Source organism: Melanostigma gelatinosum, assembly GCF_949748355.1.
Source record: "Melanostigma gelatinosum genome assembly, chromosome: 13".
Taxonomy (NCBI): Eukaryota; Metazoa; Chordata; class Actinopteri; order Perciformes; family Zoarcidae; genus Melanostigma; species Melanostigma gelatinosum.
The window spans coordinates 13,054,218-13,079,668 of NC_136646.1; the positions used below are offsets into that span (position 1 = coordinate 13,054,218).

The 25,451-nt window shown below is 41.8% G+C and overlaps 3 protein-coding genes across 4 annotated transcripts in view; all 3 read left to right on the forward strand.

The window, feature by feature from the left end:
• Positions 1-3,165, forward strand: part of gjc1 (gap junction protein gamma 1) — a gene marked incomplete at its 3' end in the record, with an annotated part of 33,561 nt that extends 30,396 nt beyond the window's left edge. For both annotated transcript variants that reach the window (XM_079281461.1, XM_079281460.1), the window contains one exon: positions 1,654-3,165. In XM_079281461.1, the coding sequence (XP_079137587.1) occupies positions 1,708-3,165 (1,458 nt within the window). In that variant the 5' untranslated portion in view covers positions 1,654-1,707. The remainder of the gene's footprint in view (positions 1-1,653) is intronic.
• A 2,418-nt stretch (positions 3,166-5,583) lies between these two features.
• LOC306787389 (alpha-2,8-sialyltransferase 8F-like) lies at positions 5,584-15,168 on the forward strand (the record flags this gene model as incomplete). The annotated part of the gene is made up of 7 exons (XM_079282508.1): positions 5,584-5,675; positions 13,036-13,107; positions 13,232-13,306; positions 13,520-13,664; positions 14,298-14,410; positions 14,522-14,614; positions 14,694-15,168. The coding sequence occupies 7 exons, from the start codon at positions 5,584-5,586 to the stop codon at positions 15,166-15,168; spliced, it is 1,065 nt and encodes a 354-aa protein (XP_079138634.1).
• Positions 15,169-22,111: 6,943 nt separating this feature from the next.
• Positions 22,112-24,231, forward strand: LOC306786856 (E3 ubiquitin-protein ligase TRIM21-like; the record flags this gene model as incomplete). Its single annotated transcript, XM_079281751.1, has 1 exon — positions 22,112-24,231. One exon carries the CDS (start codon positions 22,112-22,114, stop codon positions 23,753-23,755), a length of 1,644 nt encoding a protein of 547 aa, XP_079137877.1. The 3' UTR covers positions 23,756-24,231.
• Positions 24,232-25,451: the final 1,220 nt, after the last annotated feature.

The window sequence follows — 25,451 nt, forward strand, 5'->3', positions numbered from 1 at the left end:
ACATGTGTGTGTGTGTGTGTATATATATATATATATATATATATATATATATATATATATTATTTGAAAGTACAACAGTGAAAAGACAAATACAGCAGAAACAAACATCCACTAATAATGAAAAACAACAAGCAGCAGTATACATTTTACCATTATATTAAATCAAAGCAGTTAACCTTTTCTGGCAACTGTTTATGACTGAATCTGGTTATGATGATCCAAAGAACAATATTGCAGCACAATAAGAGTTATGTAAAGAAATGCAATGATGTAATATGCTGGAAAAGCCAGACAGAGCGCTACCATGGAAGGACACTGCTATGACTCTGTGTGCTTGTGGCAGCCTCTCCCTCCGCTCTGGCCATTTGCTGCTTACTCGTTCATGTCGGTCACAGACGCTCACAGTTGCCACTCTCACAAGGACTCCGCCGCTATGATTGTACACAGTTATGGCCACTTACTGTACGTGGGTAATAAGCGTACTGGAGTGTGCATGTACACACAAAGGATTCCTGACATCTACCTCCTTTGTCCCAGGCATGCCCTTATATGGTCAAAGTGATCAATATGACACATGTTTCATCGCAAGCCTTCCACAAACATTCCCGCCCTCTCTGCTCCTACTGGAGACACAAAGCAGAGGGCTGGGAGCTCCTGCTCGCTTCATCCAGCTATGTTTTCCCTCTCGCTGCAGCTCGCTCCGAATAAGCTCTCAACCTGCTTGGTAAGGATATCGTCCCTGGAAGCCCTTTAAACCCCAAACTAAGCTAGAATTCATGGTTGGATTTTCCTCTCAGTCTAGCTGACAATAAGCCATGCGCTATTGCAGCTTCATAAAGGGGAAAGTTCAGTGGAGGTGTCATACTTATCCCCCAAAGCCGCCCTGAGGGAAAGCAGTGTTTGGGTTCAGCGCCACTGCCTGAGCTAATGTGGGTCTGCTATCTGACTCCCTGCTCCAACGGTTTGAGCCCAAGCCACCTGCTGATTCTGCTGGTTTGGATGGACTGCCTGGAGCCCAGACCTAACCTATATAGGCAACATGTACCTCTTCCTAATCTGTACTCCGATGCACACACACACACACACACAAGTGCAGCACGATTCTATTTACCTCGCAACCAGAACAAACCAGTCAATTTAATACAATCCTGAAAACTGCACCTCACACAGAAGAAGGCTCACTAAGAGGATTTATTCTTCAAAAAGAGGTAGCTGTTAAATAAAGTGACTGTGTATTTGGCGATAGCAAATTCCCTATTTGGATTATTTTGCCTCCTTCTCAGTGCTGCTTGATGATATTTTGTAATACCGGTATCCTCTTTCCTCCCTGTTTGGTCTTCTAATTCCCTAAAAAGCCCGAACTTGACAGCAATCTCACTGTGGCACTGAGCTCCAAATTGCTACAAAAAGCAACATATCAAATTAAGGATATATTGATTGGCTGAGCTCAGAGAGGAACACTCATTTTAATTCAGGCAATTATTATGTCACCCCTTTTTTCATCGTGTTACTGAATTTGCAGAACTAACTTCCGAAAGGAATAAAAGGTCTAGAAATTGCTGTACTACTTGCTTTGCTCAAGTTGTGAAATTTGCATTTATTGTGAACTCATACTGTCTTCTTTTATCTTGTCTTCCCCTTTCCTTTCTCCAGAGTCTGTGAACAGGTGAGAGAGGGACACTGTCTGCCCCACTGTCCAGCGACACCATGAGCTGGAGCTTCCTCACGCGGCTGCTGGAGGAGATCCACAACCACTCCACCTTCGTGGGGAAGCTGTGGCTCACCGTGCTCATCGTCTTCCGCATCGTGCTCACTGCGGTTGGGGGAGAGTCCATCTACTACGACGAACAGAGCAAGTTTGTCTGCAACTCGGGCCAGCCGGGCTGTGAGAATGTCTGCTACGATGCCTTTGCACCTCTATCTCACGTTCGCTTTTGGGTCTTCCAGATCATTTTAGTGGCGATGCCTTCTCTTATGTACATGGGCTATGCTGTCAACAAGATCGCACGAATAGATGAAGCCAAAGGAGGAACTGGCTCTGCTGCAGTTAGAACAGGAGGAGGAGGCTACACGCACAGGAAGCCCAGGAAAATATGCTTTGGAGCACGGCAGCACCGGGGCATTGAGGAAACTGAGGAGGACCAAGAGGATGATCCCATGATCTATGAGGTGCCGGAAATCGAGCCCCCGAAAAGGCCGCGGGATCCACTGCAACCCGCACCCAAACCCAAAATCCGGCACGATGGGCGCAAACGTATAAGAGATGAGGGGCTGATGAGGGTCTATGTTTTGCAACTGGTGATTCGTACACTGCTAGAAGCAGGCTTCCTTACAGGCCAGTATTTACTGTATGGGTTCCGTGTGACGCCCGTGTTTATGTGCTCGAGGAAACCTTGTCCCCACAGCGTTGACTGCTTTGTGTCGCGGCCTACAGAGAAGACCATCTTCCTGCGCATCATGTATGGTGTCACGGTCCTTTGCCTCACGCTCAACGTTTGGGAGATGCTCCATCTGGGGATCGGTACCATTTGTGACATTATTCGCCGTCGGCGCTGCCCACCTCAGGAGGATGAGTACCAGTTGGGATTGCTGGGCACCAATGGAGGTGTGGAGGGATCAGTAGGGGGCACAGGGCCTGAGGCAGGGTCTGAGGGAGGGGTGGGTGGAGACGGGGCTGCAGACTACGTTGGTTACCCCTTCTCATGGAACACCCCATCAGCTCCACCTGGTTACAACATTGTGGTAAAGCCAGAGCAGATGCCGTACACGGACCTTAGCAACGCTAAGATGGCTTGCAAGCAGAACCGGGCAAACATTGCCCAAGAGGAGCAGCAGCAATTTGGAAGCAATGAGGATAACTTTCCCACTGGAGGGGAGGCCCGTGTAGCTTTGAACAAAGACTTGATCCAGCAGGCTCATGAGCAACTGGAGGCGGCCATCCAGGCCTACAGTCAGCAGCACCGGGCAGAGGAGCAGCTTGGGGACAACCAGGACGACAAGCCCCAAAGTAACATCATCCAGGCCCAACCTCAGCCACAGCCTCAGCCACAGAAAGAGCGCAAGCATAGATTCAAACACGGTAAAGGAGGCAGCAGTGGAGGAGGCAGTAGCAGCAACAGCAGCAGCAGCAAATCAGGAGAGGGTAAGCCCTCTGTATGGATTTAACCCCAGAAACAGTGACATGTATTGAAACCATGTATACATTACAGACTGGATGACGAGTAGTTGCAATCTTCCTTGGATATTTAAACACCACTATGCCTTAAAAGAATCCTGCAAGCTGGAGAAGATGCGTTTGTGTACTACGGTGTGTAAAAACAGACGTGATATTGCAGCTGACAATTTATTTTGTCTGGGCTTTTACTGTTTGACTTGAAACATCACACCAACACAAGCTGTAGGCTACAGTCTGTCGTTTACATGTCTCGCTCTCCTCAAGTCCTGAAGCAGATTATTGACCTCTGTTGTCTTCACGTTCATCCTTTCTTAGGGATTTGAACTTTGGCAAATTACTGAATGATAATGAGTTCCGTTGCAAATCAGATCGATTTGGCTTAACTAATTTGCTGGCCGCTCCTCTGCAAAGACACCATCTCTATTAATACATTGGCATCCCAATTCTTCGGACATCAAAATGAAGTATCATCGTGATTCAAAGGCAAAGGGATGCCATGCCATCAGTATGTTCTGGCAAGCTAAAGCTATGACTTCATACTGTAATGGCGTCATCAAGGAACGTCATAACAATGTACATGCAACAAAATGAAACCTAATTCAGTGGCAGCGCCTAAAGCAGTGACTTTATAATGCAGTGAGAACATCACCTTCCTGAAGGCGGTGTCCTGTCAGTCATGTTGTCTGTCTGCTTTCTCTCCAGCGTAGAGTTTCCAGTGTTATGTTGCTGTGACTTGGCATTTGACAGTGTGTTTGTAGTTTCCTGTATTTTTGTTGTTTTGTTATAACTGTGCTACACCAGCTGAGAAACTGATGAGTACAGCCGGTGGCTATTTTATCCTGTGTACATCTGAAATTTCCTGAGGAAAAAAAGTGTTATTTTTAACAAGGTGCATAAGCAATCCAGTTTTTATACCTTACTCTTAAACTTCTCAGTTTCTTGCTCTGGCTCTTAATGGCTGTTGAACAAGGTTGCTCAGCACTCCACTGCTGTCTCATCTGCCTTGTAGTTGACTGCCCCCTGGTGGTGTCTTCTTAGGTAATGGGGATTCTTTATTGGGTAGTATATACCAGATGCAAATGCTTCCTGCATCCAGCAACAACTTAACCAGCTTTATTGTTCCTTTTCTATTCACAAGCCTTGTGACAGTTAAGTCTTCTCAGCGCTACGAATTCAGTGTTAGATGTACAAGGCTGCAATATCACCACGTTGTAATGGAAAAGGTTTAAAGCCATGACTATAATATCATGAGACCAAACACTGTTTGTGTGATGCAAGTGTCAGTGCCAAGATTTTATGCGAGGCTGCCCTGAAGCCTGGTTGTTTGTTGCCATGCTACTCCAATTGTGGAAAAAATGCCCACGTGAGACCAACCCTTTTGTAAAAGTAACTTGTTTTTTTGTATTACAGTAAGTGTTTTGCTTTTTGGAACAGGATTTTAAATGGAAAACTCCAAAATGGAGTAGATTTTTATGTTTGAGCCAGTGTTTTGTATGAAAACACAATTAGACTTTTTTTCAAAGAACTGTTTTTGTAAAATAAAGAAAAAGAAAGCTTTTTTTAATAATTAATTTGGTGTGTGGATATGTATGCTTATTGTGTTTTAAATTGCCTTTCAATTGTAAGAAAAAAATGTGAAATATGACATAGTATATTTTTGTAATATGTCGGCTACAGTGACTTATTGATGTAATGAAAAAAAGCCAGACTATTCCCTGTACGTTACAGTGTCGGTATCTAAAGTATGTAGCAAACCTCTGGGCTATGTCTTTTTTTTAAAGTGTTACTCCTTTTCCAAAATTGTTCTGAGAACTGCAGAACAGCCATGTGCATGGACACAAACAAAAGGACATGAAGTGCCAAACTATTCAAACCATTCCAAGCTTTGCCCACAGTGGCTTTCCGAACAAGCAGCATGACGAAATTTTGAGGGGTAGCAAATCTGAAAAACAGGACATTATATTCTTAATTTCATAAATGTCGTCAGAAAGATCTGAGTCTTTCCCAGCAAATAGTGAACTTACTGGACCATCACTCATGTGAAGCTGTGAGGCTGGACTTTGTGACGTGGCTTCCTTCACATAAACACAGGGAAGAGTGCTTGAGTAGACAGAGTCTCTCTGATTGGTCTGTTCACCACTTAGCTCCACATGTCTGTTCAACAAGCCAGCCTGCAGCAGACAGTCATCCATCACAAGAAGTACTTCAGTCAGCTGCTCCCCAGAGCAGCGATTGACACTGACGCCACTCCCTCCCAATAAGCCACGGGTGATTTACTCAGAGTTTTCCCAATCAGTGACACTGTCCTCCCCTGGAGGCCAATCAGTCCTCATTAAATTCAAATAAAGTTTCTCAACTAAAAGTATTTATTGTGTTTTGTTGTAGAGAAGGACACAAACTGAAGTACAATGGATGACAAGCAGCTGGTGATGGTTTGCAGTGAAAGCCAGCCGGAGGCACTAGAGGGCGGCTTCCTGTCAAAGGAGGGAGCACCTAGAGAGTGAGGAAGGGGCATTTTGAGGAGGTGTCATGAGGCGATATGCTCAGAGTGTGCATGACTGGCAGCTTGGCCTCACATCTCCAAAACTATTCCAGGTTATGTGACTTTTTTTCTATTTGGTGACTGAGAAAGTAAGAGAATAAGGGAGAAAGAAAAAAGTATACTCACTGAACAGAAAAGGCTTTTACAGCTATTTATATTAGGGTTTATTCCCCTCTGCATATTCTCGCTGTCCTTTGAAAACCATGTGTCTCCAACATGTCACTAAAAAGACTCAAATCAAACACAGGGCAAACTAAGGTTAAAGGTGCCCTTTCTGATTTGTATGCAAATATGTGGTTTGACCGCTCTGCAGCAGTATGTCCCTGTTGGTATATTTCGGAAATGTTCATTCTTCATGAAAGTAGCATCGTTTTTTTTGAAAGGCTTTTTTTTTTTTTTTTTTTGAAAGGCTTTTTAAGCTGAAGCATATTGCTGCTGAGAGTGGGCAGGAGTTAAACATTTTCTTTTGCAAGGTAGCAAAAGATAAAAAAATAACATAAAATGATTGAAATCTTTAGATATGTTTCACTTTGACATTGACGATACGCATTTGAGTACCTTTAAAGACACATGTTGGAACTGACAGCCATTTAATTATCCCCCATACCTGGCAGCTGAATGAATTATAAGTGAAAGCCCATCACACAGTGGTTGTATCACAAGTCTTTTGTGGGTCTATTTATCAGGGATACCACAATGTCCACCCTCAGCATCTGTCTGTCTCTGTAAAAAATAATGTGTTCAGAAGAAAGACTAGTGTTTCCCTATATGGTTTTAATGGTCACCCATGTGGGATGTGGCAATAAAACCAGTGGTATTACCAGTCCAAACTCTGATTCATGCATTTGGGTATTTGTGTGTTTTCTATGCCTTTTATAAAAATGTACATTTCTTTGAGTGCCATTCTGGTGTCCCTTGGCAAAGATTTTTTTCATATTCTTTGATGAAAATGTTTGCATGTGAAAAAAACTATTTTCCTAAAAAAATAAATCAGAATTGCATATTGAATCATGTTTCTGCATCTTTTGTTTGGGCTCCACAGCCAAGAACAAAAAGGCTTCCCACTCTTGAGATGTTGAGTATTGTCCTCTTCTTGTTGTCTGTATGAGATCTGCAGCGTTTGATTCTGATTGGTGGGGAGCAGGGTCTCCGCAGTCCTATCGGGAGAGTTAAACACGGGCTGATGTTGTGTCACAGGCAGGAAGAACACAGGAGACCTAAGAGATGTCACTTCAGCTCATGTTAATCGTGTCGTTATGTTTGGCACTTTGGCAGTGTATTCGGTGACGGATGAACTTCAGCTTGTGATGACAGAACATCTGAGTCTGTGAGGCTTTAAATCACATGTATGCATTACCAGGGACGGAAAGAGTACGACAATACTTTACTCTCGTAAAAGTAGCATTACTTGTGAAAATTACATCAATAATACATTTAAATAATAGTAATATTAACATAAGTAATATTTAAAAATAATCCAAAAATGACATTGTTACAGTGACAAGAGTTAATGTAATTTGCTACTTCCACCCCTGTGCATTACAAATACAATGTTTGTAAGCCATCGATTTTAAAAACGGAATTATCCTTGATAATACACCAATTTATTAAATCAAGTGTTTTCCGCTTTGTCCCTGTCGTCATTAACGAGTTTACAGTCAAATTGCCTGGAGAATAGGCGACAAAATGGAAAATGTGCTTCCCTGGAGAGCCGAGCCAGTGGGAATGAGCAGAGTGCTGCAGCTGGATGTACAACGCGGTCACTGCTGATATGACTGGAATCCCATGAGCGATGTCTTGGATGGCAACTTGTGGCAGCAGGCTATTTTCTTGAAAAACTAAACAAACATTTCATCCCATTATTGGCCTAATTGTTCGGATGTACTAACCCCATACATGCATGCTACCATTATGAATTTCAGGACAGGGAAAGAGGACAAGGACTGCTCCAGTACTTTTTCAAGGCTTCCCTGGTTAGTTCTTTCAAAGAGTCTGTGAAAGCATCATCCAGATGTTTGCATGTTTGGTCAACTCAGAAACTGTGGGACGCCTTGCAGCACTACAAGCAGGAGAAACATCACAGCTGCATTGAATATAGAAATAAAAATATGGAGAAATGAAACTTTAGCATTCAATTATCATGGGTTTATGCATTTGTTAAATAAAGTGTAAAATAGAGACGTCTGTGCAAAGCTATGCTAATAAATCACTGGATTACCGTATATGGTGTTCCAGCCAAATGTGTGGTTTGTCAAGAAATACCGCATTTTAATGATAAACCTTGGCAGGTTTTGGGACACTTAATGCCTCAAACACATTAAATCATGGAAGCTAAGACGTGTGGGGAAAAGCTTTTGAATTCCACTTCAGCCACTAACTACATGCAAATAACATTTCCTGATAAAGATTTGTACGCTTTAACTTCATATTTCCTCTCAACTCGCGCTGTTCATGAATTTGGTCATCTACTGCTTGTACAATATTTCTCTGGATGAGAAAGATCACTGTTCAGACTATGAAAGGCAGAAGTATGAAAGGTAGAAGTTTCCTCAAACACAAGGCCCAACCAAGTCTTAGATTAGAAAGCTGTATTAATCCCCAGTAGGGAAACTCATTTGCCACCAAATCAACTCATATAGAGACAACAAACAATGGACATTGTACACAAACAGAAAACACAGTACAACGAATAAATAATACCATAAAAAAACATTTGAGACATGATTAACAGCGGAAAGTTACGTCAAAAAAGCACATTTAAAGTGTTGATTAAAAGATCTGACCGCTGCTGGAACAAAATACTTTCAGTCTTTCACTGAATGAGCTTCTGAGTCCATTTAAAACACAGTGTAAAGGATAGCCTTCAAAATACACAACCGGCCTTTGTTCTCTTTTCTACAGTGACCTCAAGTGAGTCAGGGGTAAGGCCAACACTGAGCCAGCCTTTCTGATCATCTTATTGATTCTGTTTGTATGCAGTGATGCAGCCCCCCAGCAGAGGACAGCATAAAAGAGGACACTAACTAAGATCCCCTGATAACAAAAAGTTGTTGCAAATGCAAAAGCTCCCGTGGTCAGTTATATAACTGTCATTCGTAATTGATTAACACAAGGCACTACAATGTAAACCCCCAAAAATGTCTCACAACGGATTCCCATTCAAATCAAAATAACCCCCCTCCAGACTCCAGCTGGAAAATCTGTAGTAATAAATGCAGTTCTAGATTTACTGCAAGACTATAATGTTAACAGTCTTATGATTGTTGCATGTTGGTTTTAGTGCAAATGGCTTGGCTGCTGATGGGCCAACTCAGCATTCACTGTAAATCCATCTTGCTTGGACACACTTAATCCATGTCATCAAACAGTGGTGGACTCTGAAAAAAGGGCACCAGCTGCGTAAGAGTGTGGAGAAAGATTCCAAGCATGTAGGGCAGACCTAGCGGGAACTTAATAAGAAAGTTCTGCTAACTATTGGCCCTGCAGTAACATCTATTGTCAATTCCTCATTGTCTACAGGAATTGTCCCTTCCTATTTCAAACATGCCACTATCCAGCCCATATTAAAGAAACCTAACTTAGATCCAGCTTTGCCCATGAACTACAGGCCCATATCAAAACTGCCTTTCCTGTCCAAAATTTTAGAGAAAGTGGTGGCCAAACAACTTACTGCTGCACTGGAGAGGCACAACATGTACGACAAGTTCCAGTCTGGGTTTCGTAAGCAACACTCTACTGAAACCGCTCTCCTGAGGGTTTCAAATGACATTCTCATGTGTGCTGATGCAGGTGACTGCTCTGTGTTAGTTCTTCTGGATCTCAGTTCTGCATTTGACACTGTAGACCATGACATCCTGATCAAGAGGCTACGTGATTGGGTGGGCATAACTGGCATAGCGTTAGACTGGTTTACATCTTACCTCAATGACAGAAGTTTCAATGTCTCTGTGGGTGATTTTGTGTCTGTTACCTCTCCACTGTCTTGTGGTGTACCGCAGGGCTCGGTTCTGGGGCCTCTGTTATTTTCCCTTTATCTGTTACCTTTGGGACCGATCATAAAAAGCTATAATGTGTCCTATCACTTATATGCAGACGATATCCAACTTAATCTGTCATTTAAACCCAGCGAGGCATTCACATTAACTAGGCTCCTGGACTGTGTCAATGCCATCAGAGACTGGACGGCAGAAAACTGCTTGCAACTCAACGACTCTAAGACGGAGGTCCTAGTTATTGCGCCAGAGGAGTTTGTCCCCATGATCAGGCAGATTATTAGTCCACTCTCCTCTGCTGCCCATTGCAACCTGCGCAATCTTGGGATTTTCTTTGATCAATCCATGTCGTTTGACCCTCATGTTAAGCAGCTGTCCAGGTCATGTTTCTTCCATCTAAGAAATATCAGTAAACTGAGATCTGTAGTATCAACACCTGAATTAGAAATGATCATACACACATTTATCTCTTCACGTATTGACAAGTGCAACTCACTTTTCACATCACTCAGTGTATCTGCTCTTAACCGTCTGCAGGTCATCCAAAATGCTGCCGCCAGATTACTCACCAGGACAAATCGACGGTCTCACATCACCCCCGTACTCCGATCTCTCCACTGGCTTCCTGTAGCATCTAGGATACACTTTAAAATTCTCACCATCACTTACAGAGCACTTCACGGTCAGGCTCCGGCTTATGTAGCTGATCTACTTCGCCCCTATTCACCCGCCCGCACTCTCAGGTCAAACGCTCTAGGTCTTCTGTCCCACGAACACGATTTAAGAGCCGTGGTGACCGAGCCTTTGAGGCAGTGGCCCCGAGGCTCTGGAATGCTCTGCCTGCAACTCTGCGCCTCGCAGATACTGTGGATACTTTTAAAAGCCAGCTCAAAACCCACCTGTTTAGGCTGGCGTTTGTGTAAAAGTAAACCCATGTCCTAGACCTGCTCTTAAAATATGTTTTACATTTTATTTTTTATTTTATTCTTTAATTTTTTAATTTTCTCTGTGTAGATAATTTATTGACCCTAGGGTCACATTGTGTTTTTTATGCTTTTAAATGTCTGCTCTGTTAAGCACTTTGTGATACTACTGTCTGTGAAAAGCGCTATATAAATAAAATTCATTCATTCATTCATACATAGTTTGCTGCATCGGGTGAGAAACAGTGTGTCATTTTGTTGAAACAGGAGGCAACAGATAGTTTAGAGTGATACAATTGTCGCTACTAGACAGTTTGAGGAGGAGAAAACAACTTGTAAGGCACATTTTCACAATTTCTGGTGTCATGCGGAACAGAATTGTTCCCAGCGTGTAATGTTCATTTGGTTGTATTTTGTATTTGTTGATTGTCAATTTTATCTTCTCAATTTCCCGCAATAATATTGGACAAATTATTATTAAAGCAAAGCAAAAGCAAAACATAGTTCCCCTTATCCCACATAGCCCTGGCTGTCTAAATTTATCAATTTCCGCGATGTTAGTTCAGGCGGAGGTCTTTGTCAAGAGTCCTGGACTCGCCCGGAGTTCCGGCTACGAAGGACCATTATGTTAGAAGAATTCACTCGAGACTGGTGTAAAAATCATTAATCATTGGACATTTATTCTTTGCAAACAAGGAGACAGGGTTGATTCACATACAGAATGTACATCAAGACGGACATCTGTCTCCGAGCCTCTGGTATTTATACTCAGTAAACAACATGCAGTGGGCTGGCACAGGGTAACACTCACACAGGCGTCTACGTATCTGGATACTTTAACAATTCGTTCTAGTACAAAGGTCACTTTCTCGTCGCAAACGCTTTCTACAAGTTTCTTATCATTCTTATTCAGAACAAACAGCTGACGTGTTCTTTCGGCAATCAACTGATTCTTAATAGACTAAACATTTGCTGAAGACCTAGTGTCAGTGAAAGTTTGCACAAGGACACAGGCCTTAAACACTACAGAGGAGATGAGCTTCTGTTAAATGTAAAACATTCTTGAATCATTTAAACGCATACTAATTAGTCATTTCGATTTTTCCCAACAATATATATAGAACAATGAAGACCAACAGAGGATTAGATGTAACGATGTCAGGACGCTTCAAAACCTCTGCAGTGAACATTAGTCTGTGGTTTGGAGGACATTCAAGCCTTCATGGATCACGTTCGGCAGTTTCAGGCTGAAAATGAACAGTTGAAGTCACAGGTGGCAAACGCTAGTACTGACTCACCTCAAGCATGGCCATCTAATGAGTGTAATGCCTCCACCTCAGCAAGTGTCAGCATACCTATCTTTGCTGCTGCTCCAGTACAAACTCAATCTGTGTATGTTCCAAAAGATGGAAAGTGTCCACAATTCTTTGGTAAATTGTCTGTTGATTTTACAACTGTTGAAAATGCACAAGACTGTCACATATAATGTCTAAAGATATAATGTTAAGCCACATAGAGTGGCCATGGGTTGTAAAGAGCGCTCAATCAGGAGTCACTCTGATTGGGAGGAGCTTTAGCTTTGGCACTGGTGGAATGTATCCGATGTGCTTGGATCTTAACGGACTTACCTACAAAGATAACAGCTTTTGAGTGCGAGAGAGAGTGTAGGAACAGATGCTGAGGGAATTTGTGGGTGAAGTTAGTGAAGAAGCATGAGGGGACAGCTCTTGAAGTCACTCTTCTTTTTTATGATCACATTCTTCTTTTTGGGGAGCCTGCTTAACACTGTCATCTGGTCCATGTTCCACGACAAGTAAGACTAATTACTTTTTACAACCACCTATAGAACACTCACACACGCACAAACACACACACACACACACACACACACACACACACACACATACATTTTGAGTGCTGGATGTGTGTTCGTGGAGGCAAAAGATAAAGAGGCATGCTGGGGTTTTACAAGACTCCAAGAAAAGAGTGAAGCAGTTGAAGTTATCAGGGACAAAATATAATTATTTTGCAGTGTGTCCTCTTATTTCATGTTCTTTGTTAAGAGACACGAATTGGCCAATAAACTGATTCTGAAATCTGATAAAAATGTTCACCGGGAATGGTGAGGGACTAAAACTTGGGATGATTGCTTTGCGACGTCAGTCAAGAAACAAGATTTTATTAATCAGCTGCATGATTTTAACTGGCATTGTCGATACAATCTTGATTTTGGTATAGTAGTCAATGGTTCCAGTTTATTCTGCGTCTTGTGCATTGATTATCACCGGGTCACATAAAGCAAAGGCAAATGGGGTTCAGAGACAGTAAGGTTTATATCTGTATTATCTCTGGCATCAGTATTTTACTCATCTGTCCTGTCTCGGTGTTGTTTTTACTCCACAGTAATGTGGAACATCACAGGCCTCCTCACAAGCAGAGACCCCCTTGGAACGGTGAACTCTGTAAAGGCTGCAGGTGCGAGCAAACATGTCACTGCTTCTCCTTAAGGGATTGTTTTGTTTGTCGCTTCATCAGATCATCAGTGCTACAAGGCTACAGGACAAACCTGACTGTATATTTGGATGTGTGTTTTTCACAGGGAGGTCATCAATAAAGTTAAAGAGCATTACTCTCAAACCTGGAAGAAGCAGGAGGACAATTACCAACGATTAGGGTAATTTATTTTGAAATTATTCTGTTCTTAAATTTACAAATAAACACAGAATCAAAAAACTGAATAGTTGCCAGAATTGTTAGAAATAATTTGTATCCATACATGAGAAAAAACATTTCAAACAAACTGCCGATGAAAATGATGAAGCTTTCTGTTCTATAACATTCCCGACCGTCTTGTATGTTACGTAACAAATTCATTGTGGTTCCTCAGATCTCAGCTGAGAAACGAGTGCCATGGTTTTGACAAGGCCATCATTACCCAGGCCAACACTCCAGTGGGAGCAAAGCTTGTGTACGACGGAGAAAATAAGAGGACCCTACAGGTGACCCCGGAGCTTTTCAGCACCTTTCCAAAGGTATGTTGTTTGTCATTCATGAATATTTACCACAACATCTGCTGCTTGTTTGGTGACTTGATGGCGCCTCAAATGTTTTACCACAAGGTTACAATGTTCATTTATTGTCATTGTACAATAGGGTTGCGAAACAACATGTAGTTTTCAGTCCCATTTTGCTGCATAAGAAAAAAACACAAACAAATGTACATATGATAAGGTGGAGGATGAATTTAGGACTCTCACAGCCTGAGGAAAGAAGCTGCCCTGAAGTCTAGTGGTGTGGCTCCTGATACCTATGTATCTCTTGCCAGAAGGCAGCAGAGTAAACAGGCTGTGGCTGACGTGGGTATTTAATATCAATTGGGCTCTTTGCAGTCACCAATTGTCACCAATATCACTTTCACTGATCTTTCACTTTCTATAACTCCTCTGTAAATGTCAGCAAGGAATTTTTACTTTTTAAGTTTCGTTAATGAGGAACAAATACAGCCATTTATTAGCTGACTATGTCAGGTTGTTTGTGATACTGATTCCCAGGAGCTTGCTCCACCTCAGATCCATTGATGTAGACAGAGGTGTGTGTCTTGGACTCTTTTTTTCTAAAATCAACAATCAGCTCAGTTGTACATTTCCCGTTGGTGCTGATTCCAGGAGCATCCGTTGTCAAACAAAATATGGGACACGTGTGCTGTTGTTGGGAACGGTGGGATCCTGACCAACAGCAGCTGTGGAAAGATGATCGATTCAGCTCAGTTTGTTATGAGGTGAGAAAGGTGTCCAGTGTAGTGGACAATCTTAACCAACAGAATTAAACTCATCTCTATGGGAATTCTATAGAACAATTCCTACATCTTCTTTGTTGCTTTGTTGTTCAGGTGCAACCTACCTCCCTTGGACAAAGGCTATGGGAAGGATGTGGGCATCAAGACAGACCTTGTGACAGCAAATCCAAGCATCTTCCAACGGAGGTTAGTGAAAACATGAATCACTGCCCCTTTTAAATGTTCCCTTTTGTCATGTTGCTTGATATCTGCTGTTTATTTTCAGGTATGGGTCTCTGATGGGGCGTCGCCGTCCGTTTGTGGAGAGTCTGCGTAGCTATGGCAGCTCCCTGCTGCTCCTTCCCGCCTTCTCCTTCGGCTTCTGCACTCCCCTGTGCATGCGGGCCGTCTACAGCATTGAGGACCTTGAAAGCCCCATCCGGCCCGTCTTCTTCAACCCTGAGTACCTCCAGAGTCTGGCCCTCTTCTGGCGCTCCCAAGGCCTGAAAGCATCACGGCCCAGCACCGGAATAATGATGGCTAGCCTGGCACTGGAACATTGTGCCAATGTGCATCTGTATGGGTTCTGGCCCTTCAGTAATCACCCCTATGGACTCTATGCCTTGGCTAACCACTACTACGATGACATCAATGTTTGGTCACTTCACTCCATGCCGACTGAGTTTGACATCTTGTTGCGGCTGCATAGTCAGGGGGTGCTCAGGCTTCACCTGGGAGATTGTCGACCAGGTGAAAAGTAATTCCCAGACCCCGGGCAGCTGACAGGACAGGATCAAAGTGCCTTGTTTGCCTTTTGAATGAATTGCAAGATCTCTTTTGGCGAAAAGAAGAAAATGCATGTTATTTTGATTTGAATGGGTATCCTTTGGGAGACATTTTTGGGGGTTTACACTGTAGTGTCTTGTGTTAATCAATTACTAATGACAGTTATATAACTGACCACTTAGCACTTATTGTATCCATACTAGTTTGTTGCACTTATTGTATTTGTTTGTTTCTGCACTGTGCGTTTGCTCTGGTTTATGCTCTTAGATGCTTGTTTCAAAAAGGAAATGCACTTATGACTTCTGGTGACTAGTAGTTCTCTTGAATACCTATGTTGAATACACTTATTGTAAGTTGCTTCGGATAAAAGCGTCTGCTAAATGACTGTAATGTAATGTAATGACCATGGGAGCTTTTGCATTTGCAACAAGTTTTTTTCATCAGGGGATCTTAGCTTTTGTCCTCTTTTACGCTGTCATTATTCATGATAGAAACACATAATAGATTAGCTTATGTATCAAGAATAAAACATTTCTAACTGTTGTTATGAATTGTATACTAATGAGTGTTAATGTCGGAACAATGCTTTACAAATGATGAATTAAGTGTTTACTCATACAATCACTTCAGCCCGAGCGCCCCCTTTTTCGGGGGATGTGTAGTCTCCCATTGTAGTGGACAGACCAACATGCTCCGTAGTTGACAGAGTGCTGATCTGTCATCTCGGGTTGCCTAAAGTCCTTACTGCTTGCATTGTAACTCGTGCCCAGTCAAGAAAGTATGAAGATGTGGTGAATTTATCTGAAGTGGCTCCACCTGTTGACAGTCTTACTCACTTTGAGTAGGACTTGGCTGCACCCGGACCGTCTGTCCAAGTACAGTACGTGATTGGTTGTGCTGACAAGGCAGGACGTATTCTCAGCTGCAGGTTTTATATTCACATCGTGCAGAACTTGCAGATGCTTCCCCTTACACTTCTGACACGTAAATTTCAGGCGGCACTGTGCAGCCTGGTGCGAGCAGCCGCATCTCCAGCATCTTTTGTTGATCTTGATCCAGGCTGTTTTTTGTTCCACTGTCAGCTGTGCAAAGCTTACACACTGGTCGAGAAAGTGCTGCATGTCTAAGCAGTAGTGGCAGTATGCCGTCCTATCTGGCTGCTTGGCACTTAGGGGTGGCTTCACTGCTGCTGGTGAGCTCTCAGGCTGGTCTGTAGTGTGCAGGATGCTGGTGCTCCTGCCACTCTTGCTCCTGTCGCGGTAATTCTCTGGCCGTGGTCCTGATTTGCTCTTATCCTCTCTGTATCGTGAATCGTACACGGTCTCTTGAATCTTCAGCTCATAGTCGAGCCAGTCTGAAAAGTGGAAGAGGTTGGGGATGGTAACACGCATGGGGTACAGGAACCTCTTGAACTCAGCCCGCATATCCTGAGGCAGCTTGGACAACAGCCGTGTCACATGTGACCCACATGTGACCACTCTCATCTGCTCGAAGGACCATTTGTTGAATTGACTGGGAAAGGACTGTATATTTTTTACTGTGGTTCATTAAAAGTTGTGGCCACCAGGGGGCATCGATCAGAATGCACTCCAGACAAGATGTTCCCTTTGAGAGGTTTATTGACAATAGTCAAACAAGCAATTGTGTGTGATTTATTTGTTTGCACGCACACAGTCTTGAACGTCAAACTCCGAACTGCAACATAAACTCTCATCTATTTGAAGACACGGCCGTCATTTCGCGCCCCCAATCTGGTTCAAGCCTTTTCACTTCCTCTTTTTGTGTAGAAAAACGTATTCTTACACAGTGGCGGCTGGTCAATAGAGGGCCATGGGGCATGGCCCCACCATGAGCCACAAAAAAAAAAATAAAAAAAAATTATAATAATCATAAATTATACAAATTGTCAATATTTGTGTTTTTGAACTATGGAATGTACCCAGTAATGTGTGTAAAATATGATATCTGCGCAAAATATATGCTTTTCCTGCTCGTGCTCTCTGTCTGTGTGCACGACACTCTGAGAACGCGCCGCTTGGGGGGCCTAATCGTTTTGGCCCAAAAGAGGCGGGTCTATGAAGCAGTTTAGCCAATTGCTGATTCAAGATATAAATGAGTGACATACAAGTTAGCCAATCAGCGCCCTCAAATAGATTCAGCTGTGGGCCAGAACGATCAGGCCCCCCTCGCTGCGCGTTCTCGTCAGGAGAAGTCTCTACAGGTGCCCGCGCCAGCGCGAGCACTCCTCCTCCAAGACCCGTTTGAGAGGAGAACTTTGCCGGAGATTCTGCAGCCAAAGAGCTGATATCAGATCAGCCTGACCTCACAATCAGACAGCAGACTCGCGGGAAAGGGAAGCAGTACATGCGAAGCTTCTGTACTGTACACCAGACAGGTTTGGCTAGCTGGATGACGTCATGTTAATAACGTATTTAGCTTTTTAAAACAACGGGGACGGATCCAGCACGGACAGTTACGGGAGTGAGGGATGAGGAGGTAAGGAAACATGAGAACACCAGGGTAGGGAGTGAGGGATTAGGAGGTAAGGAAACATGAGAACACCAGGACACACATGGAGAACTCTGTCAAGCTACATATTAGGCAAAGTGAACATATTTTCTTCTACATAGCTGTCCTCAGTCTCATCTGCTTAACTTGGTCATGGAGGCATCAACATGTAATAGAGATGTTAAATTAACAGTGAAAACTCATCATAGCTTAATTTAACATCAGTATTCATAATTACACTTCATGTTTACTTCTCCTGATCTTTACCTCCTATAACAAGGTCCATAGGGGCATCTCAATAAATGAACATGTTATATTATATTATATAAGTGTTATTTACTGATTGTTTTCGTGTTGGAATACATGTTAAATATTTAACTGCCAAGTAATAATGCGTGTTTGATACTTACATTTTGTTTGCAATAAATCATACTGGGATGTTTGCTGAAATTGATAGGATGGCCCTACCTAGAACATTTTCCACCAGCCGCCACTGTTCTTACATCTTTTTCCAGCCTTCAACGTTTGTTTTAAGTCTGTTTATGTTTGTTTTTCTGTAAATATTTCTTTGATTTGTATCACTAATACTCACAACTAAAAACACCAATTTTACTGCACTGATTGATATTAACTATTAGTCTCATGTATTCTAATAACTTCATGACCTTCCATCAAGACTGTTAAAAATGAAGTATTTGCATGTTACTTAAATGTTCCAAAATCATATTTTATATTTGGTGATTATAAGAAGTGTTGCATACTGACACAAATTACTGAAGAGCAGTTTATGAATAAGACAACATTTATTTCCTTTTATTTATTTTTCTTTTTAAATGGAAAAACAGATAAATAAAGTCACAATGTGTCTGATTCAGTTACTTTGTTATATTTGATATCACAGCTGAATAAACAGCTGATGGTGTTTCTCATGACACCAAATCATGTGATTAAAAACACCATCAGCTGTTCTCAGACTGACTTGAGCTGACGAGCTCCAACACCCCATCACATGTGAGAGAGTTGGTTATGTAAAATAATGTGGTGATATTTAAGGTTTGAGTTGAGTTAGGGCAGCTGATGTGAACACTAAACCAGTGCTACTAGTTAGTAGAGAATAAATGATGTCTGAGGACGCCCTCTAGTGGAGTTCATAACAAGCTGCAGCCTGTGAACATATGAGGAAATGCTCTTAATAAATAACTACAGTCTGATGCTGAAGCAGATCACATGAATGAGCACAAATACATCTGAGTCTAACAGATACAAGTACTCTGTCTAATGTCACTGATGAGCTCAGTCTAAAATCAGTGACTTTCAGTTAAAATTACGTTTATTTAAAAAGTATTGTACTTTAACTAAAAGGGAGACTCAGAGAAGCCCATTGATCTGCTGCTGTGGTCCAATCAGAAACATTATTCTCATTAAAAAATGACTTTTCTCCTCATAAAATTTCACAATGAGGGAATAAAAGCTCCTTCACAGAGCTTCACTGAGAGGAGGAGCAACTGTGAAAGAGGAGCTGCAGACTCACTTCTCCTGAAGTGAAAGTTAGTCTGATTGACAGCAGAGCTGCAGTCGAGACAAGTCTCTCCGTTTCTGTCTGAAGAAACATTCAAGTGAATCCAGCAGAGTCTCTGACAAACTGGTGAGTAAACTGTTCTACAGAGAAACTTCATGTTTGGGCAAAAGTGAGTTCAAACCAGGATCCAGAACAAAGAACAAAATAGCAGATAAACTAGGCCTGCTGGAAGCTAACTAGCCTAGCAGCTAACTAGCCTAGCAGCTAACTAGCCTAGCAGCTAACTAGCCTAGCAGCTAACTAGCCTAGCAGCTAACTAGCCTAGCAGCTAACTAGCCTAGCTGTTACTCATCTCAACATCTACATGCTTCCACTAGCTCAGATTATGGAAAACAACAAAGTGTGTTATCATAATTATGCATAATTATATAACACACAAATCGACATAACTATGTCACCAGGGGACTATAATCCCATACAAGGGCTGGGTAACTGCATTGAACAAATCAACAACTGGATGTGCCAGAATGTTCTTCAATTAAACAAAGATAAAACAGAAGTAATTGTTTTTGGTACCAAGGACGAACAATTGAAAATCACCGCTCAGCTTCAGTCACTGATGTTAAAACCCACAAACCAAGCCAGAAATCTAGGTGTAGTTATGGATTCAGACCTCAACCTGAACAGCCATATCAAGACAATTACAAAATCAGCCTACTATCACCTGAAGAATACATCAAGGATTAGAGGAATTATGTCTCAACAGGATTTGGAAAAACTTGTCCACGCATTTATCTTCAGCAGACTGGACTACTGTAACGGTGTGTTTACAGGTCTCTGTAAAAAATCCGTCAGAAAGCTGCAGCTCGAGTCCTCACTAAGACCAGGAGGGTGGACCACATCACTCCAGTTCTGAGGTCTTTGCACTGGCTTCCTGTCCAACAAAGAATTGACTTTAAAATCCTGCTGTTGGTTTACAAAGCACTGAATGGTTTGGGACCAAAATACATCTCTGATCTGCTGCTACCTTATGAACCATCCCGACCCCTCAGGTCGTCTGGGACCGGTCTACTTTCTGTTCCCAGAGTCAGAACTAAACATGGAGAAGCAGCGTTCAGTTTTTCTGCTCCACATATCTGGAACAAAGTCCCAGAAAGCTGCAGGTCTGCTGAGACCCTCAGCTCATTTAAATCAAGATTGAAGACTTTTCTGTTTGCTGCTGCCTTTAATTGAACCACATTCAATTCATATATTAATCAATTTCCTGCATTTCTGCATTTTACTACTGAATTTTATTTCTTACACTGTTTTTTAATTGTTATTGAAATCTCCTTTTCTTTTGCCTTATGTTTTGATGCTTTTATGTGAAGCACTTTGAATTACCTTGTTGTTGAAATGTGCTGTACAAATAAACTTGCCTTGCCTTACTCTCTTTGGATTGTCGAAACACAGAGAACAGCATCTGATGTAATGTGTGGATGTATTTATTGGTTATAGAGGAACAACATTGATGTTTTACAACTCACATAACTGTTCTATACTTTGGTAAACATCCTTGAACTGTAAAGCCTTTCCTCCAAACTTCTCTGTAGTTCCTGCTGTCTGTGTTTGTGAGGAAGTTCAGCTGATAATATTTACTGTGTTTCAACAACCATCAACTCAAACACTTCAGCTCTACTCGGTCCGTGCATGAAGTACAATCCATGTTCATTGTTCATTGTTCAGTCAGTTTATGAGTATTAATGATCTCATTGGTCTTCTTGTGTTCATGTAAATGTGTTCTGCTACATGTGAGTTCCTTCTTCAGCAGCGATGCTGCCTGAACGCGGTTAACTCTTTGCCTGTGTTGTCTCATTGAATGAACACGTGCAATAATACTTTAAGAAGCCTTTAATTAAATTAATAAATTGAAGATATAATGATTCATTACATGCAAATAATTCAGTGTTTGTGCCCATTGGCAGTTTATTCACATTAAAGTGGCAGAAGTATGACTTTATAACAGTCATTTATTATGTTCATTATTTATATTTGTTTATTTAATTTAGCTTTCCATAAATTGGTCTCTGGAGCAAACACGTTTGAAAGCGCTCAACTTTTACTTTGAAGGCGAGCTGTCTCTGTTTCCGGCTCTCGACTTCCTTTCCTCACTATTCATTATTAAAGTTGGAGAATGGAACAAGCTGACGTTTTGCTGCGCAGTTTCATTGCACGTGTTCATTCAATGAGACAACATTGTGATATTAACAAGAACCAGAGGGCCTGTGATGTAATCACTGTAACACTTAAACCAACAGTAAGTTTATCATGTTTTATTATTTTTACTATTGTCTAAATAACTACAGTAACAGCAGCTAATAGTCAGGGATCAGACATAGGCAACCTTGAAAAACGCTGCAAAACCACAGAGGAAGAAAAGACAGACTGATCCAGAAACTGCATTCAGGATGACCCTCCTTATATTCCACTGATCATAACTTGATTTTATTAAAGAAATAATCAAACTAGAGACCATCTTCAGGCCTGAGGTGTAAACTGTGTGTCCTACTTCCTTTACGTCAGACGCCTTTGCTCGGACCACACCCATCTTCAAACTCACCTTTCTGTTAACAGACCTTTATAGTTTACTGAGTGCATCTTGATGGTTGTGACGCTGTCACGGTGACGAAATCTGTCCACAGACATTTCAATTCTATTTAGTGAGCACCTCTCTAAAGTACTCGAACCCTCTTCTGTAATAGTTCCTCAACAGGAGGCGTCTCCAGGGCACATTTTACCATGATGACACACACAGAGACCCACAATGTGAAAACAATACCTGACACACTCTGTTGCTGAAGATGTAATAACAGTTTTGTTTTTTCATTTGTTCTTGTCCTCAGAGTGTAGATATGTCTGCTGCCAGCTGTCTGCTGACTGAAGATCAGTTTCTGTGCTCCATCTGTCTGGATGTGTTCACTGATCCAGTCACCACATCATGTGGACACAACTTCTGTAAAACCTGCATCACTCAACACTGGAACGTTAATGTCCAGTCTCAGTGTCCAAACTGTAAAGAGGTTTTTAACACCAGACCTGAGCTGCGGGTCAATACTTTCATCTCTGAGATGGCTGCTCAGTTCAGACAGTCAGCTCAACAGAAAGCCAGCAGCAGCAGCTCAGAGCAACAAGCTGCCAAACCAGGAGAAGTTCCCTGTGACGTCTGCACTGGAACCAAACTGAAGGCCCTGAAGTCCTGCCTGGTGTGTCTGGTCTCCTACTGTGAGACTCACCTGGAGCCTCATCTGACAACGTCAGTTCTGAAAAGACATCAGCTGATCGACCCTGTGGAGAACCTGGAAGGCAGGATGTGTACGAAGCACGATAAACTGCTGGTGCTGTTCTGTAAGACCGACCGGATGTGTGTCTGCATGCTCTGCACTGTTTTAGACCACAAGGCACATGATGTTGTTCCTCTGAAAGAAGAATATGAAGGAAAGAAGGCCGAGCTGGGGAAGACTGAGGCTGAAATCCAGCAGATGATCCAGAAGAGACGACTGAAGATTCAGGAGATGAAACACTCAGTGGAGCTCAGTGAGGAAGATGCCGACAGAGAGATAGCAGATGGTGTTCAGGTCTTCACCGCTCTGAAGGAGTCTGTTGAGAGAAGCCAGGCCGAGCTCATCAGCACGATCAAAGAGAAGCAGAGAAAGACAGAGAAACAGGCTGAAGGCTTCATCAAAGAGCTGGAACAGGAAATCTCTGAACTGAAGAAGAGAAGCACTGAGGTGGAGCAGCTCTCACGCTCTGAAGACCACCTCCACCTCCTCCAGAGCTTCAGGACCCTGAACACTGCTCCACCCACCAAGAACTGGACGGGAGTCAGAGTCAGTCCACCACATGAGGGGACTGTGAGGAGAGCTGTGAGTCAGCTGGAGGAGACGCTCAGTAAACAGATGAAGAAGCTGCTCGCTGAGGCCGAGCTGAAGAGGGTCCAGCAGTCTGCAGTGGATGTGACACTTGATCCTGATACAGCATATCCCAACCTCATCCTGTCTGATGATGGAAAACAAGTTAAATGTGGTAATAAAAAGAAGAATCTCCCAAACAATCCAGAGAGATTTGATTCTTGTACTACTGTTTTAGCAAAGCAGAGTTTCTCTTCAGGAAGATTTTACTACGAGGTTCAGGTTAAAGGGAAGCCTAAGTGGACTTTAGGAGTGGTCAGAGAGTCGATCAAGAGGAAGGGATTCATCACACTGACTCCTGAGGATGGTTACTGGAGGATGGGGTTGAGGATTAAAAATGAGTACTTTGCTTTTACTGATCCTACAGTTCTTCTCTCTCTGAAGTCTCGGCCTCAGAAGGTGGGGGTGTTCGTGGATTATGAGGAGGGTCTGGTCTCCTTCTATGACGTTGATGCTGCAGCTCTTATCTACTCCTTTACTGGCTGCTGCTTCACGGAGAAACTCTTCCCATTCTTTAGTCCATGTCTTAATGCTGCTGGTGACAACTCTGCTCCTCTGATCATCTCTCCTGTCAATCACACTGAGTAGAACAAACACTTGATGTTCTACAGAGAGACTCTTTCATTTAATGTAACAAATCTATATTGTTGGTGATTTACGGTGTAAACATTGATTCTTCAGATTCTGATCAATGAGTTTTTTTCTATTTGTCTGTAAATGTTTTTCTACTCCAACACACAGACATGAAGCCACTGATTGATATTATCTAATGTCGTCTAATTCATAATAATAACTGCATAACCTGCCTTCAAGACTGTTGAATCATCAAAAACAATGTACTCAGGAATAAGAAGCATTTAAACATTCCTTAAATATCTGGGTGCCAAATGTAAATGTTTAATGTCTGATTATTGTAAATATAATAACTTATGATTACTGGAACACATTATTGGATGAAGTCATGAACCACTTATTTTATATTTTAATAAAAGGTGTTCATGGGTTTTAGTTTTCATCATTTTTGAATGAAAAGAATCAAGAGATCTCTGTCTTGTGTGTTTTTAGGGGTCAATAAAAGATGAATTATTTATTCATATTTGTAGAAAATGAATCAACAAACTGTGATCATGAAACATTCATCTTCTGTGACCAGAGAAGAAAGGTTGTGTATCGTGTTATTAGTATTTCATAAAGTCCTCCTCTCTGCTGATCAACACAATAAAAACTCATAAAGTTTAAACTGGATTTGTCTTCTTATTTCACATTTAATCAAGTATTGTATTGAAGTAACATTATGAGGGGATTTACTTGTGTATTTACACTTTATGCCACTTTTTACTTCACTACATCTCAGAGGTACATATTTTTACTTCTTACTGTTTCAAATAATCTGAGATAATTGATCCGCTCTGATCAAACTTAGTTTTCTATTAAAAGTACAATCACGGCCTTCAAACCTTTCAAATCTTTATAAAAATGTTGTAAAAAGGCAAAACTTTTGTAAAAGTCATGACCAGTCCAGGAGGGTAAATTCAGAACTGTGACTGTTGTGTGTCTACAAAGCTGGATTCTGTCATTTTATGAATTGGATGCTGTCTTGTGTGCTTTTCCTCACATTGTGGTGATTTATTAAAACCGAATGTAAAACTATCGGCTGGTTGTCGGTCAGTAGAGTTTGTGTATCTGTAAACTAGTGAATGTTATCAGAAGCTAAACCAATAAACAACATCGAACAGCTGTTTATGATCGTTCAATGATTTTAGAGCCATAAAGTGACTCAAATGTACATGAGTTCATGTCCTGTTTGAGGATCATGAGGCTCTGATCATCTCTCCTGTCAGTCACACCGAGTAGAAGAGTAGAACAACCTCTTCATCTTCGACAGAAAGATTCACGACCTTTTATGAAATACTTTGTATGATTTTATGATTCTGATGAATTCGTTCTTTTCTAAATGTTTTCTCTGATGAGTCACATTTACTACTTATTACCTCAACACACCAGTAAACAGCAGCAACAGAGAGGACTTCATATTTAATCATCCAGCCTTTGAGTTGAAAGAACTTGAGCTCAGCTGCAACAAACGGTAAAAATAAAAAACTAATACGCCAACACAGATTTACTGTTAACCTTTTCAGGCCCAGGCTAAAATCAATGTTTTATACCATTTTTACTTCCATTTATTTGGCCCCTAAATCTTATAAGCTTTTAAATATGGATAAGGTTTTTAGTGGAGCTCACAACAATAAATAACAGTTGAAATGTGGAAAGGTGCAACAAATAC